General features: G+C 33.9%; 1 protein-coding gene across 13 annotated transcripts in view; it reads right to left on the bottom strand.

The window, feature by feature from the left end:
• Window positions 1-17,292, bottom strand: part of LOC118189641 (acyl-coenzyme A synthetase ACSM3, mitochondrial-like) — a 129,571-nt gene that overhangs the window by 62,169 nt on the left and 50,110 nt on the right. For 11 of the 13 annotated variants that reach the window (XR_015039494.1, XR_015039493.1, XR_015039492.1 and 8 more), the window contains 3 exons: window positions 5,361-5,482; window positions 2,502-2,658; window positions 1,882-2,010 (listed from right to left, as the gene is read on the bottom strand). Coding sequence is in view for 10 of the 13 variants with exons in the window: in XM_085810883.1 (XP_085667009.1) it covers window positions 1,882-2,010; window positions 2,502-2,658; window positions 5,361-5,482 (408 nt within the window). In the remaining 3 variants the exon portion in view is untranslated. The remainder of the gene's footprint in view (window positions 1-1,881; window positions 2,011-2,501; window positions 2,659-5,360; window positions 5,483-17,292) is intronic. The other 2 variants (XM_085810884.1, XM_085810886.1) reach the window with 1 other exon arrangement.

Below are 17,292 nucleotides of genomic sequence, written 5' to 3'. Positions count from 1 at the left end.
GCGATAACTGATGCCTGTTTGGCTTTCAAGTCTGTTTACTAAGTGAAGATGGTAACCCGGTTTCGTGGTACGCAGTTCCGAGAAATGTTTCTTTCGACGTCTTGTTCCGACAACAAATAGGGTATAAGATGGGAGTTTTAATCCGACCAATTTCCTTTTGCTATAATTTTATTTTTGCAATCCATGCAATATGGAATGATGAAGGAATGCTTGTTTTTCCTCAGGATCCAGATGAGGAAATATTATGTCAGTTTCTTTTTGAACGAATGACAGAACCGTTATTTGATGAATCGAATTCACTTGTTGTAGCTGGAATAATAAAAACATTATGCATGAAACAGAATAAATTCCAATGTTAAATTATTCATAGGAACAGATTCCTGAACTAGAATTGTCATCGTATAATTCTTGTAAAACATTTACTGGTTCTCGTCCGGTAAAAGCACGTAAGTCTACTTCTTATAGATATTTTTCTTCGAAGGGTTCTACGATACATGATTCATAAAAAAAATTTACCAGTAAGAAAGCTGTCAGAAGTCTCGAATAATTGCAAGCGAAAGAAAAGTGTGACACAAAACAAGGCGAAGAACTTACTAAGACAGACAAGAAACATGAAACCAGTTTGGAAGATACAACTTTGGAAACGGAAAGCTTTATTTATGGTACAACCACCAGTCGAATAACATGTGACATAAAAACAAAAACAAAACAAAAAAAAAAAAAAAAATCCAAACAAATGACATCAAGACAAGAATACACTAAGCCACTAAGCCGAAGTTAGCCTTTTACTAAACAGTGAAAGTAAATAGTCAAAATGATCGCTAGCCATTATTCTAGGTAAAAAGAATCATTTAAAGCAGACCAAATAATTTTTTTTTATCCTGGTATTATATTTAAAAATAGCAAAGTATTTGAAAAGAAAATAAAAAAGTACGAACAATTTAATTCTGGCTTGCGGTTAAAATGACCGCTTCCGTATGTCTAGCCTTAATTGCTAATTTCTTCTATGGCTAGGCATGTCTTTGCTCTATTTCTATTTATGATTTTAGATTATGTTTTTAAAACGTTTCGCGTCACTCTACTATAGGGCCAATCTAAAATTATAATATTCAAAAAATAAACGCTACACGACTTACTGAAAGAGCATCTTGATGATTCGTTACACAAAACAAAATGGAAAGCTACTCTCAAAATTAACAGGTAGTACAACGCAGAAATAAAAATTGCATTTAATTTTTATTTTATTCAAATGTAGTTTTACACAAGTAAAACTTGTTTGCGATGAATTTCTTACGTATAGTGTTTGCATTAATTTATGTTGGTTTTCAAAAGATCATTTACCTTATAACTCAGACTGTTTTTAGAGTTGTAAATCTTCTTAATTTTATATGTTACGAGCATACTTGTTTTTAATTCTGCTGAACTTTAAATTATCTTGATACAGTAAATAATGCGCGTAGCAACAGTTTTGCTCTCAAATGTACTGAGCGATATAAAAAATGTGACGACATTCAAGTCTACAGAATATAGTATTGTCGTATAGATTATAATTCCCAAATATAGTAATAATAACATATAAGAGTTCATAAAATGTAGTAATAATAACATATAAATTATTATCGTGAAGTTTCTAGTTGATTCTACTTTTCAAGAGAAAGCCATTCTGATAATTGGAAACATTCATCGTAAATTAAGTAATTATATCAATAGCGTCTCGGCTCCGCCTTCTGATCTAATATTTATTTCATAATTATTTTTGACACTAAATTGTATTAATAAAATATAATACATTCGTATATAAAACCATTTTTCTTTCTTAGTGAATTTCTCAAAGATAACATAGTATATCTAGTATGTATGTATAAGATGAAGTAACGTTACCAGTGCTTCACCTGCACTAACGCAATGCGTTAATTTGGGAAAATGATGTGAAGTTATATTTTCCTGCACCATTGTCCTGTACGCCAGAGGAGGAGCGCATAAAGTGTCGATAGGGAACTGTGACAAAATCTGCAAAGAAGCAAAAACATTTTAAATGGTTGCAGTACGGTGTATATGTTACATGATTTTTAAGTCTTTTAAACAAATTCACTTATTATTAACAATGTACTGTGAAAATTAAAAGTGGTTCCCCTTTTTTTTTTTTTTTTTTTTTTTGTGTGTTTATTTTGTCAACATTTTTTTCAACTAAGTAATTAAATATCTCTAATAATTTTAATACATTAGCTTTCGTAACTAAGTTGAGTAGTTTCATTTGTATCATCAGTTTCCTAATCAATCACCATGTGTTGACGAAAAACGATTGTAATTTTTCGCAGTATTCTTTCTTAATACATATTGGGGGAGGAAAGGGAGATTTTGGAGAAAATTTAGGAGTGTGAAAATATGATGCAATTGTGGGCACATTAACTTTTATAAATAGTTAAAAGTAATTTTTATCCAAGTTATAATTTATAAACGACAATATGGACAATAAGTTCATTTGAATCAATCCTACTTACTTTCAACGCCGTGTCTGGAGAATACCGACTCATCTGATGTACAAAGACACAAGCACCACAAGACCACGGCGCAAAAATGTTACTATAAGCTGTTTTTGCCCATCCGGTGTCACTCATGTTCCAAAGAATGTTTTCTCTCGTTAGATCTAGCCAGTATCTATAGAAAAGACACAATATTTATTTATACATATTTAAAGTTAAACAATATATACAGAGTTAATACATTGTTTGTTGTATGCATTAAAACGTGGAACGAAAATTTCTCGCTTACTCTTTGACTTATTCTATGTTCACATGACATTTTTGAGCATTTTCGTATTCAATAATTAAAAATGTGGTTATCAGAATTTTGAGTTACCGTTATGTTTCTCCTTTAGAAATTTTTATTTTCTTTTTGGAAATGTCACTAATTAATATTTATGAACTTAATAAAGTTCCATCATACATGTGTTACAATCCTAAACTTTACTACTCCTTATTCAGTAATAATAGAACGCAGGTGGTTCAAATTGAAACTTTAAAAGTGCAATAAAATTCCGAAAATCTGTACGATTGATTTACAAGTTGCCAGGCAAAGATTGAAAAGCATCTAGCAATATGATGCTGCATTGGTGAAGAAAGAAGTCGTATTAAGAGCAGAGGTGGCCCTCCATCAACATATACCAAGTTAGAAAAGCAGTTAATTCTAACTGGTTTATGAAACTGACTAGCAAAGGAGCATGTGATGCCACTATCTCAAAGGAGCACATTTAAGAACGGCGCATGTTAACTAGGCACCTTTAAATTTTTCATACTGTAATGCAGCGGTCTCAAAATTTTTTGATCACGTACCGCTAAGACGAAAATAATTATAAATAGTACCTTATATAATATGTAATAAATATAATAAAGCCTGTGTGTGCGTTATGATGTTGATCCCAGACGCTAGTGTCACCAGACATTGAGACCAACGAGAGAACCTCGCGCTCATGTGATAAACGATCATACACTCGCAAGTGATCGTGAGCTTTCTTCTTAGGCGTACCCGCAAGGATCACTTCACGTACCTCCTGGGATACGCGTATCCCACTATAGAGACCACACTGCTATAGGTTGTAGTGTATGTAGTCAGAAGTGTTACTTCATTCGTAGTGAAATAAGAACTCGTTCTGTTCGCTCCTGTTATGATTAACTTGAACGATCCCACCATGAAAGCAGGCGATGCTTCACCACCGGATAACTTGATTAGAATACGCCGGTAACTGAATAATCAGTTGACTGCTATGATACGGATATTTCTCTGGATACAGATAACTCGAATCGTAAAACTATTTCACACGAGGCCTATGCTAATATGCTTGCAAATTAGTAAAGCTCCAATTTGATCAACCAGATCTACCGCCGATAAAAATACCTTACAGATCACATGCTGTCTACATTACAGAAGGACCCTAAAAGGCAGCAAATAATGATAGGTAAGGGTGAATTATTTCATATCGAACATGTAGGTAACCCCTAACCCCTTACGCTTATTTAACGGTCTCAATAAAGATTTTTACATTACGTAAAAACAAGGCAGAACGTAACTGAAAATTTTGATGATGGTGATCGTCATAATGCTAGGTTCACAAAACGTACTAAACTGGCAAAAAGGAATGTCAAAAATCAATAAAAATAAGTTTTTCGGCTGAACACTGTGACGTATGAAACTGCTTCTGCGCCACCCTTGGCGACAAGAGCACTGAAGGCATTAGCAATCGATGAACGTGAGAATTTCCCTAAAATCGCTAACATAGTGCTATGAGTTTTATGTGGATAATGCGTATACAAGTGCTGTTAATGTTCAAGAGGCTTCTAAGCTAGTAGCTAAAATGAGACAAATGTTTAGAAAAGGTGGGTTTGAGCTTTAGAAGTGATCTACCAACGAAATGTTAGTACTATAAAACGCACACATAAAGTGTTCATCTAAGGATAAACGTCTCACGATTGTGGAAAATAAGGATATAAAAGTTCTTGGCCTGCAATGGAATCCTAATAAGATGAATTTTTCTATAATTATGTTGAATTGTCAAGAAATTCAAACAAAACGAATTATATTATCCTCAACAGCAAAATTGTTCGATCCTTTGGGTTGGATTTCACCTTTTGTCATATATATCACGAAAATTCTTCTTCAAGAACTTTGGAAATTTAATGCCTGGGATGATCCAGTCCCTGAAGAGAATGAGACAAAGTGGAGGACTATGTGTAAAAAAATTCAACATTCAAATTTATTTCGCATTCCAAGAAATGTTCTGGCACCTGAATCGTTGAAAATTCAACTGCAGGGTTTCTGTGATGCGTCGAAGAAAAGTTATGGTGCAGTTGCATATGTTAGGTTATCTAATCATTCAATATAAATCTAGTGATAGCAAAACACGAGTTCCACCCATTAAACTAATTTGGATTCTACGATTGGAGCTCTGTGCTGCTGTTTTTTTTTATTTCATTTAATGGAAGCAGTTACAATTGAATTAAAAATGGAAATTAATTCTGTACATGCATGGAATGATCCAAGTATTGAATTGTCATGGCTAATGTCTGAACCTAACCGATGGCAACCGTTTCTAGCACATAGAGTGTCAGAGATTCAGGCTGCTGTTCCAGCGGAAAATTGGAATCGCATTAAAGAAAAGGAGAACCCAGAAGAAAGTATGTTTCTCAGTAAGGGGGAAGAATGCAGCTGAAGTTATCAGAAGAACATGTAAGATACTGATAAATGTTTATAATTGAAAGAAATGCTAGTCAGTATAGCATCTTAGACGTATTTATTACACATTGTACCATTAACATGTATTTACTGTTACTGAAATGCACTGTATGTGCTATTATTATACGTACCTTCCTGTTGCTGCCAGAGCTATTCCATAGCTTCTATGGGAGTGTTCGATCATTTTCGGTAATCCAGTCGTCCCACTACTGAAGAATACCATCATACTTTCATTACTTTTCGTTTCTGCGCACTAATATGTTTTCAGAAACAAGTTATTTTAGTATTACGAAACATGAAAGATCAAATCAACAGATGTTCAGAAACAGAAATGTAACAGAAATTTCTGTTCATAAACAGAAATTTATCAGAAACAGCAAATGTAACAACTATAGGAAATTATATCTGTTAATATATATGACAGAAACGAATAATGCCTAGCTGGAAGAAGAAAATAGGAGGACTTTGTCTATTGATGATGAAACTCATTAGAATTCCATATGAACCTGACTACTTTGAAAATGAGGACGAACAACTGAAAGCAGCTTCGCGTTTCGATACAATGAAAAGCTTTAAAACGATTACTCGCGGTTTTAGATAAATCTGGTCTATATAGGAGGTGGTTTGCTTTAAGTTCAAGACTGTCAATATATAGTGCATGACTATCAGTGATAGTAAGTTCCATTGAAAATAATGATGATTTTAAGAGGTATTCATGATAGGAATTTTTTCTGAAATTTAAAAAGGCGAATCCACAAATAAGTGATAAAATTAAGGAGAGTATTTTTCTCATCCATTGGGAGACATTTGCAAATTTAGCACTGACCACTGCTAGGATAAAAGTTTTGTCCATTTTATTCCGGAAGCACCTAATAGGCGGCCACCTTCCTCAATTTTTAGAAGCAGAGCGCTTCAATCTCTAATCACTTTGCTTCTAAAAATTGAGGACCGGGTAGGTCTGGAGACTGGTCGGTCTCGATGCTGGTGTTCTCCCAGAATTCATACATTTGCAAAGACACAATATCAAACTATGTAGTAAAAGTACTATGGAATTAAGCTTTCTCATTAGTCATCCTGATTGTTTAATGCAATACGCAGCAAATGAGCAGCTTAGGGTCTAAAAATCTATCTTCCTCTAGAATGTTGTACTCCAAGATTTTTTACGAAATTTGCTGGTTTATTTCTTAAAGTTCGCTCGTAAAATCGTCCATTAACCCATGTGGTGAAATCTTTGATTGAATCTGTTTTTAAATCCGAGTGCAAGCTTCTGTTTCTTATAAAATATGGGGAACCTGTGATAATTCTAAGAGATTTATTTTGCAACACCTGGAGTTTCTTGTAGTCTTTCTCGCTGGCAGTAGTCCAGGTGAGATACATATACGTAATAATAGACCTAATATGTGATATAGATTATTCTATTCAAATTGATAGATAGCTGATCATTTTTAAGCAGTGGGAAAAGTTATTCAATATGCTTTTCCACAGGCTTTGGCTGTGTGAGTGGAACAGGTGAATGACCTATTAAAAGAAACCCCCAGATAACTGGCGCTGTACACTCTGGAAACCAGGGTACCGAAGAGTCTTACATCTTTCATCATAGCTGTCATTTTGCGGTATTTCCTAACCAGCAGAATTTTTGATTTGTCAGTTTGAATACTGATTTTCCATTTACAACACCATTTCTCAACGGCGGGGATATTTTGACGAGCGCGTGATTCAGCGATTTGGATTTAATAGCAACTGCCGTATCATCTCAGTACAAGCCATGAGCGTGTTGTGGTCGTCTCTGAAACTGAGGAAATCGTTGACATACAAAATGTAAAATATCGGTGTCAAGATAGAACCTTGCGGAACGCCCGAATGTATGCTTTTAACGCTGGAGATTTCATTTCCATGTTTAATATCGAAGGTTCGACTTTCCAAGAAAGATTTAATCAGCAGAACCAGGCTACGAGGCAGTCCCAACTTGATCAGATTATATATGAGACCTGGATGCCAGACGCGGCCAAAAGCCTTGGTCACGTCCAGCATTAGAATTGCAACATACATCTTGTTATGGCGAGCTGAGCCGATGAACTTAGTAAGGCGAACGAGCTGCGTACATGTAGAAAGTCCCTTTCTAAATCCGTGCTAACGATCAGCGAGGTACTGGAGGTCATTCTTGAAAGGATTTAAATCAAACGTTCTAGAATCTTGCTGAGTGATGACAACAGGCTCATCGGCCTGTAATTAGCAGGATTTTCATGTGATTTTCCAGTCTTGGAAATCAGAAAAATAGTTGCATGACTCCAAGCCTTTAGAAAGTAATTGTGTTCTTAAGTTTGAGAAAGAGATTTGTCAGTCTTCGCCTCATTACTGCTTGGATAGATTTATCAATTTTAACTTCAGCGAATCGCAGTTGCTTTGTTTCGCTAATACTTAGAACCCGAGCCTAAGCTTATTTAGGTGCATGTCAACATGTTCGTCGCCTAGTGCGATTCTGAAGCATGGGATCAAATCCGACTGTTGGTTCTTTGGAAAATAGGATTTATATTCAGTCAAGGAATACTAACAAAATCGCATAAGTATGGTAAAAATATTCAAAATGTTCTCCCTAAAAGTGTACACATGGTCTGCGAAAATATATTCTGGTCGAGATACCAGTGGAAGAAAGCAAGTTTGCATAGCTGAAAACGTCTGCATTGAACTTGCATATAAATTGCTAAATGAGGACGAACTTTATTTGCCGACAACTTTTACACGAGCTGTGAATTAGCAGTCAGATTTTTAAATTTTAACACACATTTTGTTATTTTGTTGGAAACGTACGGTGCAACAAAAAATTTATTCCAAATTTTTGTAATGTCGTACCTACTGCAGAGAGGTGAAATGATAGCACGAGAAGATCACAACTGTATTGTGGTGTTAAATGGAGAGATGTTTGTGATATATTATCAACAAAACATGCAACCATTATGACTTCAAGCTCGGATTCTACTTATTGCGGTCGTCCTTCGCAACAGAAATCCTTAGCAATAATGGGGAAACTGGCATCGACAAGAGCGAACAGATGATCTCATATGCCACAACAATACCGAAAAGCATTGAGTAGTATCAGAAATTAGCACTACATTTTCTCTGAGGAAAAACTATAGTAAATGCTCATATTGTGGGCCAGAGAGCTACATATAAAAATAGAGATACAATTTCGGGCACTTCTCGTTACCGAATAATTGTCCTCGGAAGTACTGTGCCCACAATAATAGATAGAAAAGTGAAGAAAGTGTCTCATCATTTAAGAGATTTGTAATAATCAGCAGGACAGGTCTATAAGAAGGAGACTATGTAAGGCCATGTGTTTCCAGAAGAGGCAAACTGTCGAACTCCAATAAGGAAAATGTTTTTAAAAAAAATTTAAAAAAAAAAAAAAAATTGCGACTGATTGTTCCAATTGCCCAAATTGCCCAAAATCACCTCAAATGTGTTTAAATTGTTTTAACGAATACCAAGCAATATAGTATAATGTAATATTATATCTTAAGTATAAATTAATAAAATGTATAGGATACGGTAACATTTTATCTTAAATATAAATTAATAAAAAAGGATAGTATAATGTGTATATTTATAACATTTTTATGCTGTATATATTATATTTATATTTCAGTGCTTATTCCATTAAATTTCTTTTTAAAATCCAAAAGAAAGTCCTATTTAACTTGAATCAGAAGATCGTCACTTATATTTGAGAGGCTGGGACTCCCACAGAAACATACCAGTCATCCATCGATGAACGTGTTAACTTGTATTTTAGATTTTGATTTGACAAGAAAGGTCATTCTACGTTTCCATCAAGCTGTGGACTTCATTTCTGTTACCGTATCAGTTTTCAATAATTACCAGGTTGAAGTATTAACAATCAAGTTTTGTTTTAAAATTTTGACTTGGTGTTCACTGTAGTCAAAAAGTAAGGTAGATCATCTGGCTGTACTTGCGGTTCCAGTAATTTGACTACAGAATCGTACAGAATAACCACGGTTATAAAATTAGGTACTTACGGTGTTTTCCGTCGATAATATTCAGCAAATAAAAACTGTCGCCAAACAGTGCGATTTACCGCCAAGAAAGGATAAGCGTGACGTTGCAACACGATAATATTTTCGCTTTTATTTATTCTAAATCTGACCCTCAATAAGCTAGAAACCTCAGTCTTTAAAAAGAAGGGAATGCAGGATATATAAGATATGAAAAAGAAAGAGAACTAGCTAAAAGCTATTTTCTGTCTTTCGATTTTGAAAAAATGATAAATATTTCGGACTAGCCTTCTACAAAACAGCTAGCAGTGAAGTATTTTCAAGAACATGGGACTGCTTTTACCAGAGATAAATAGAAGCTTATACGGCACACATACGCTAAGAATTGAAAGACTGTGGGGTTTGCAAAATGGTTCAAAAAGGTATACCGCGAAATTGCACAACACCATAGTAATTCATATTTAAGTGAATTTATGTATTCGTCGAGTTTACCAATACAGTGATAATTTTGCTACTATTTTAAATGCCATTAAGAATTTTGACCGCCGAAATGATTAAGGCTAATATTAATGAATTTGTTTGTCAGATAATCTGAAAGTATGAGTTCGTATTAATTAAGTTTTTTATTTGCTGTACCTGTAACTCATCTGTTGATTATCTAACCAAATAAACAACAATCTGTTCCTTCAAACTTCCGCCAAAACAGTTGGTGTTAGTTTGGAGAGATCTCTGCTAACTTTCGAGGTCTACGGGCAATTATGTAAGCACCCAAAGTTACTGGATTAATTACAGTTTCTGCATGGACTGTGATATTTTTTTCCACGTAAAATTATTTACATTACTTTATAATAGCTTACCCAAGTAGCTATTGTAAGCAATAGCTACTATAGACAGCAACGTCCTAACGACGTTGAAAACTCGTCGCGGATGTCATTGCAAAAACGTTGCAATATGTCGTCTTTAAGACGCCCAGATGTCCGCGAACACCCACTGTTTTGCAACCGTTACAAAAACGTCTTTATTACGTCTTTGCATATGAGGTTTTTGTCGCATAATAATTAATATATTTTTCTTTTTTAAAAATTTGTATTGCTTGTATTTATCTAAAGTTTAAATATTTTATTATGTCCTGAAAACCAGAAGATAATACAATTTTTTCTCTTTAGACTAAATATGCATAATTAATAATAGCCTTAATTATTTTCAGTACTTTAAACTATATTTTTTAAATAACTTAAATTCTAAGGTACGATTATTTAAGATTTCATCATTTTTTCCCCTTAAGTGAGAGTAATTATGAAAATGGTTATTATAAATATATAACATTAATAGTATGTTTTAAGTAAATAAAACTCAATTAGACATAAATAAAAGTAAAGATACATATGTGGGTGAAAAGAAGAGCGTTTCTGATAACAGCAGTATCACATTTATTTCTGTTAAATCTCAAGAGGCATTGAAAATTGCCCCTGTCATGGTAAATTAGGAAGTAGTTCTTAAGGTAACGTAATCAGTATTTTACCTGAACTCAAGTATAAATTTATTCGCATTTCACAGTAAAAAATATAACCATTAACTTCTATATCTTGAAGATATGCAAATGAAAGACAGTATAAAGTAGTTAATGTGATCAAAATTATACCTAAATCTAATAACTTCCCATATTCATATTTAAAATGAAAAATGAAATAACAACTAAACAAACAACATACATAACTGCACTATTTAAGGAAAAACATGAACTAGTAGTGTTTGAAAACATGAACTAGTAGTGTTTGAAAGTATAAATAGCAGTAGGAAGGTAACAGAACTAAAATTTCCAATTAATAAAAAAAATATTTGTGTTTTTTAAATAGAAAGCAATTAAAAGTGCAATAATTATGGATTGCAGTATTTACTAGTAATGCTGATGTTTCTTAACACTATTTCTTTCAATCATATGTAAATGTATTTACCTATTTCTACATTTTAGAATAGTGCTAGATTACAATGATCATTTCAGGCACTTTTTATAATCAATAACTTTCCTTTTGACACTGCACAGAAATAATTTAAATAATATAGTATACGATAATAAGCTAAGTACGTTAAAGTAAGCTCTTCGTTAAATAGCAGACGATGAAACATTTTGTTTCTATTTATTATGAGTTTCTGTGTTATCACAAGCACATAAAATGTAAGCGACGAATATACTTAAATTATGAATATACTATAGTTAAATGACTTACATAATATACTTATTAAAGTATAATGAATATACTTAAATTTAATGAACAACAAAACCTAATTTCCAACATTCATTTATTGAGATTATCTAATAGACATACATGACGGCAATATTTAAAAAAGTCTGATGTGTACACCACATGACTTCCTTGTACGGAATATTAAATTATACGCATATTTTTCTTGAATTTCATTTAAATTGATTGGATTGAATTAAATCTACTTCGTCGACAGCGCATAAACCACAATAGAATAAATGCACTCTTTAAAATTCACTATATTTGTTTACTATAACGACACTCTGAATGCACAAAATTTATATCATTTGAAGAATTATCATTGCCACATGTTCTATTGAAATACTATAATAAAGCTAAAACGATGTATGAAAGAAATTAAGCAAACAAAACAGAAAAGAAACAGTTTTTCACAGACGATTTAGTATTTCTCATTCAATTAATTCAGTTCTCACTTCGCGACAAGACTCAAAATACATAAAAACTCAAAATATCTGCCTTAAAAATTACGAAGTAAATCTTAAACACTTATTTCCTCGAAAAAATTTCAGAAAGGATTAAGCATCATTTAATTCGCAATAATAAATGAAGGCGTTAATTTTTGTGTTGCGAAGCTTAGTCTCTCTAGATTGGTAACAAATCTACAATTCTGCTGTTTCAAATGTAAACAAATATGTCCACCATGTTATTTAAAACTTAACCGCCCTTAAACAGCTTTTAAATTGTTGATAATTGTACAACTATTGCTTCCAGAATTACGAAAGGCATAAAAACCTTAACCGGAAGATAAAAGCAACATAATTCAATCATTTTTAAAGCAAAAAATGTACAGTTTACAAACATATAAGAATAAAGAAACTGAACTGGTAACAGAGTGGATATATATATAAATATATTTATATACGTTTGGTGCGGCCGATTGCAACCAAAATACGAGGTTAACATCTACATGTTATAGCAGTCCTATATACAAAATTTCAACGTTATGAGGCTACTCGTTTTTGAGTTATGCGAGATACGTACGTAGGTACGTAAGCACGTACGTACATACGTTCGTACAGACGCCACGAAAAATTCTCTTCAGAATTAATTTAAAGCAGTTTTATAATTTTTTTGGAGGAAAAGAGTCTTTTATTCTATCCTTACGTACAGATATCACGCAAAAACACAGTTAAATTGCATTCGATAGCGGTCAAAATGGATATTTTCGTTGGAATATGTTGCCTGAAACTTTTCGCGATTACTATACTTCCTTTTTACTTCGTACAAGGAAGTAAAAAACACGAATTACACAGTGTTTGGAAGAATAGATACCAAACGACAAGTAATAAAGCTGCAATTTGCAAACAATAAAAAATATTTAGTGTTTCTCAATTTTACACAATTAAGTATGGTATAATTATACACTGGTGTGCAAAAATTAAGGACGAGACGGTTTTTTTAATATAACTTTGTACAAAAGCTTTCCAAATCAACACATTTAATACCGTAAGATCCCCAATACGTAAGGACATGAGTAATGTAAGCAACACTTACTAAAAGAGAAATCAGAGGGATAAAAAGAAGTTTTATTGAAAACGTAGCATGGAGCGCAATGCGACTGAAGGCCGAAACATCCCTGTGACGGGTGTCCAGCAAGAAACATCCGGTCTTTAATAGGGGATATGATCTTCCCTGACTGCTAGGCAGGTTTCACAGCGTCTGCCCATGCTGAGAATGAGGGTGTCAATGAGTTGTTGAGGCATTGCTGCCCATTCGTCTTGCAGCGCCAATCGAAGCTCCGGAATCGTTACTGGTGGTAAGGTATGAGCTGCCAAGCGTCTGCCTAGAAAATCCCATACATGCTCGATGGGATTGAGATCCAGAGATCGTGCCGGCCAATCCATACGTTCAATATCCTCACTCTCTAAAAGCTGTTCGGCAGCTACTGTGCGATGACATGGTGCATTGTCGTCCATGAAAAGGAACTGCGGACCCATAGCGCCTCTAAAAAGACGCGAAGAAGAATGTCGTTACAATAACGGGTCCCGTTGACTGAACCTGCGTCGAAGATGTGAAGGTCTGTACGACTACCAAGCATGATGCCTCCCCAAACGAGAACACCGCCACCTCCATACCTGTCCCTTTCAATGATATTCGAGGGATGATTGCGGCCCGCTCTCTCCAGATGAGTATGCGATGAGAATCGCTACTCAGACTGAATCTGCTCTCATCTGTAAAGAGTACTCGTCCCCATTCATTGTCTCTCCAATTCCGGTGTTCCCGGCACCACAGAGAACGCCTTCTCTGATGCGCAGACTTTAGAGTTACACACCGTACAGGGCGTCGTGCAAACAGACCACCACCGTGCAGTCTTCTGGCCACGGTAAAACGCGATATCCGTCGTCCAGTCGCCTGTGTCGTGTGTCTAGCTATTTCTCCCGCTGTCTGCTGCCTGTTTCTTCTGGCCTGTAAGGCTATATACCGGTCATCTGCGGGTATGGTTCCTCGTGGACGACCACTACTAAACCCCCGGATAGCTGTTCCCGTAGTTTGAAATTGTCTCCAAAGTCGTGAAACGATGCTGTGAGCAATTCCGAACTCTGCAGCCACACTTGTCAGACTGCGGCCTTCCTCCAACTTCCCAAAGATTCGACCTCGGGTAAAAGCATCCAGATGTCGTCTAACAGATTGATTATTCGCCATTTCTCGCTGAAGCAGCAACTCGGTGTGATTTTAACTGCTATACGGCGTGCAATCTCTTTGCCAGAAATACTGATCTTACACCGACAACATGCTTTATACTACTCAGACACTCCCCCATTACGTCTACCTGCATATCTGCGCATGTGCTACCGTACATCATCTTACTTAATCTCCTGATTGGTCTTTCTGTCCGCTCTGCCTCTTCGTTCAGCTGATATGCTAATTTTTCGACTTCGTCCTTAATTTTTGCACACCAGTGTAGATTACAATATTTCATAGTAATGCTAATGTTTTCTTAACACTATTTGTTCGATTGTATGCGCAAAGTCTGAATACCAACCTGTATCATGAACAGAATAATCGATTAATATGAATGATATACGCTATAGCACTTAGGACGTTATAACCGAATCCGTGCATCCAAATATAACGATAATCCGTGTATCCAAATATTGCACCGCTGGAGCCACTGAAGATTGGAAAACCGCAATATGATTTTAATCACCAAAAAGTCATAAAACACCAAAACAGAACACTATTTAACTATATAGACGATATTAGCACGTTGCAAGCAGATATTCGCGAACAAAATAAAGCAGAAATTCGGCATTACAACGAAGATTTCTCCTCAATTCAAAATAAACTACCATCATTATATTTTTGTACGTCGTTCTCTTTCTGTATTGAAGCTCTCCAGTATTTAATTCCGACGGTGAATTACAAAACCGTGAAGAAAATATTTCTGAAAATAAAATGGAGTCTGAAATTGTTGCACTGTTAACTGACTTGTTCGAATTTGGCAGCTAGCCAAAGCGCGCAAGCCTCGACCTCAGATATTCGTTTATATAATCATCCAGTAAATATGTACATGGAATGTCAATCTCTCGAACAGCAGTTCAGTCTAAACTTTTCAGTGGTTTATACGATGGCATTAAACCTTTCGAAGGTTCTTCTGATAATTTAATAGAATCTTTTTTAAATGGCATAGAAGAATTATTTTAACTGAATAGAATTACGAACAATGTTCACAAGATTATATTGTTACGAATTTGGTATTTAAAAAAGCTAATGTTAGTTCAATTATAAATTAAATGGTTTTATTTCCCGCGCAGTGCAGCGCGTGACGAATATTAAAAGAAAGCTAAGCCGGAAAATTGAAAATACAAGAGCGCGTGCATTAAACATTTAATAAATATCTCTTTTTGATTTCGCGAAAGTACTAGAAAATTCTCGCACGCGATTTTAAAAATCTTATAAAAGGAGGAAAACATCTTAGTTCGTAGTAGTTTCTTAGTTTGTTGTTGTTTAGAAAACTGCTCTTGTTGATTGTAGTGAATTCGCGGATTAGCTTTCTTCAGCTGTTTTGAGTAAAGTTCTATTGAACGTTTGAGTAGTTAAAAGATAACTTCTGTGAGATATTGTAATACTGCACGATAATTTGAGGAAATTTAAGCATATTTGTTGTGATAATAATAACGGACTTGTGCATTCATTTCATAACGAACCCGTACGCACGCAACAATATTTACAAAACAATATTTATCGGGCTCGCTAAAACATTTGTAATGTCGATATCGCCAAATCCCGTGTGTACCGTATACTAGGATTAAACCAAGCATTTTTAAATGCATGGAGATGGACAAAAACGTAACAAACAACAAACAGTTCATCAGAACTTTTATAGGTAATGAATTTCGTATTTTTGTTCACAGCTTCTCTAATTTTGATGTCAACATTTATTAGTAATTTATCAAAGTCATTAATTTTGTCGTTTTCCATTAAAAGTGTTAATATTTCTTTCTCCTTTTTCATTAATTTTCCGTCAGATATTTTAGACAGCCGTTAAATATGCATGGATATGCAACGTTTTTTAACATTGGACGTTTTCTCGGAATTCTTAAAATCGCCCCATTTATAATCGTGAATACATCTTAACGCACAATCATATCTTAGCGAAAATTGTACTTTTTGCTGTGAATGCTGTAAAAATGTTTCATATTATGTCAGCATATTAATTCAAATAAATTCGTCCTTACTTCAAAAATAATAAATAAAGTCATATTTCAGCAGTAAATTAATTGCTAACATGTGATTTGCATTGATTTCGAAAATATGATTTTTTAAAATATATAAAATGCATAACTTAACAACTTATTTCATAGCTTAGTTTCATTTTAAAATATTTTGCTATAATATTTATAAAAAAATGTTTTAAGCATTAATTATTTTAACAAAATTTTAACCATACTTTAGCACGTATTTTGGTACTAATTAAATTTAATAATTCAAGTATTTATATTAAATTTATATTTCATTAGATGAATATACCTTAGATTAATATATTTAGATGAAATAAAATAATGAAACATTGCAAAATAAATCTTATGCGGACTTTAGATTCTTGAAAGAGCAGATTTAGTCTCTTTTCATTCTAAAAGTAACGCTGATGAACTATGAAAAAGATGCTAAATCGACCACGTGTAAAAGCGGTCATATCATGACGTTTCAGCATCATCGACAAATTGCCAAGATGCAACGGCAAATATTTTGCTTGTTCGCAGCTTTGTAAAGAGGTCGTAAAAGTTAACACGACCACTTTGCAACCTCTCGGACCACTTTGCAACGTCGTTAGGACGTTGCAGTGCTACTTGGGTATCATTTATGTTAGAAGATCTCAAAATATTTTTAAATTTTACCAAACTAAATGGATTAATAGATAAATTTCAAATTAAAAAAGATAAAAAAACCATTTCACTCTGATGACAAAATTTTTTCCTTAATTTTTGTTTTTACAAATTCAGTTTAACTATGTAATAACAGACTTTTAGCGAATCTTTTATAAAATGTTAAAAAGTAATTCAATGAAATTAAGTGAATATTCAGACAGAGCTAGGTATTAATATATTCCATGTTTCAACTGAATATTCAAAGCATACATTTAAAAAATAAAAGGCATTATTTGATGAAGCAGAGGAGAAAAAGTATCATTGGACTCTTTGAATAGAATATTTATATGCTTAAAGAATAGAATATTAATGTTACATTAATATTGTTACAGATTTTGTATTTATTTAGCTATTTTTATGGAACTGTTATTAAAATTGTTTTATTTCTCCGTGCAA

This window comes from Stegodyphus dumicola, chromosome 2 (assembly GCF_044657685.1).
Source record: "Stegodyphus dumicola isolate Sdum_Otavi_A_Nest chromosome 2, ASM4465768v1".
Taxonomy (NCBI): domain Eukaryota; kingdom Metazoa; phylum Arthropoda; class Arachnida; order Araneae; family Eresidae; genus Stegodyphus; species Stegodyphus dumicola.
This window is presented reverse-complemented; position numbering and strand designations above follow the sequence as displayed.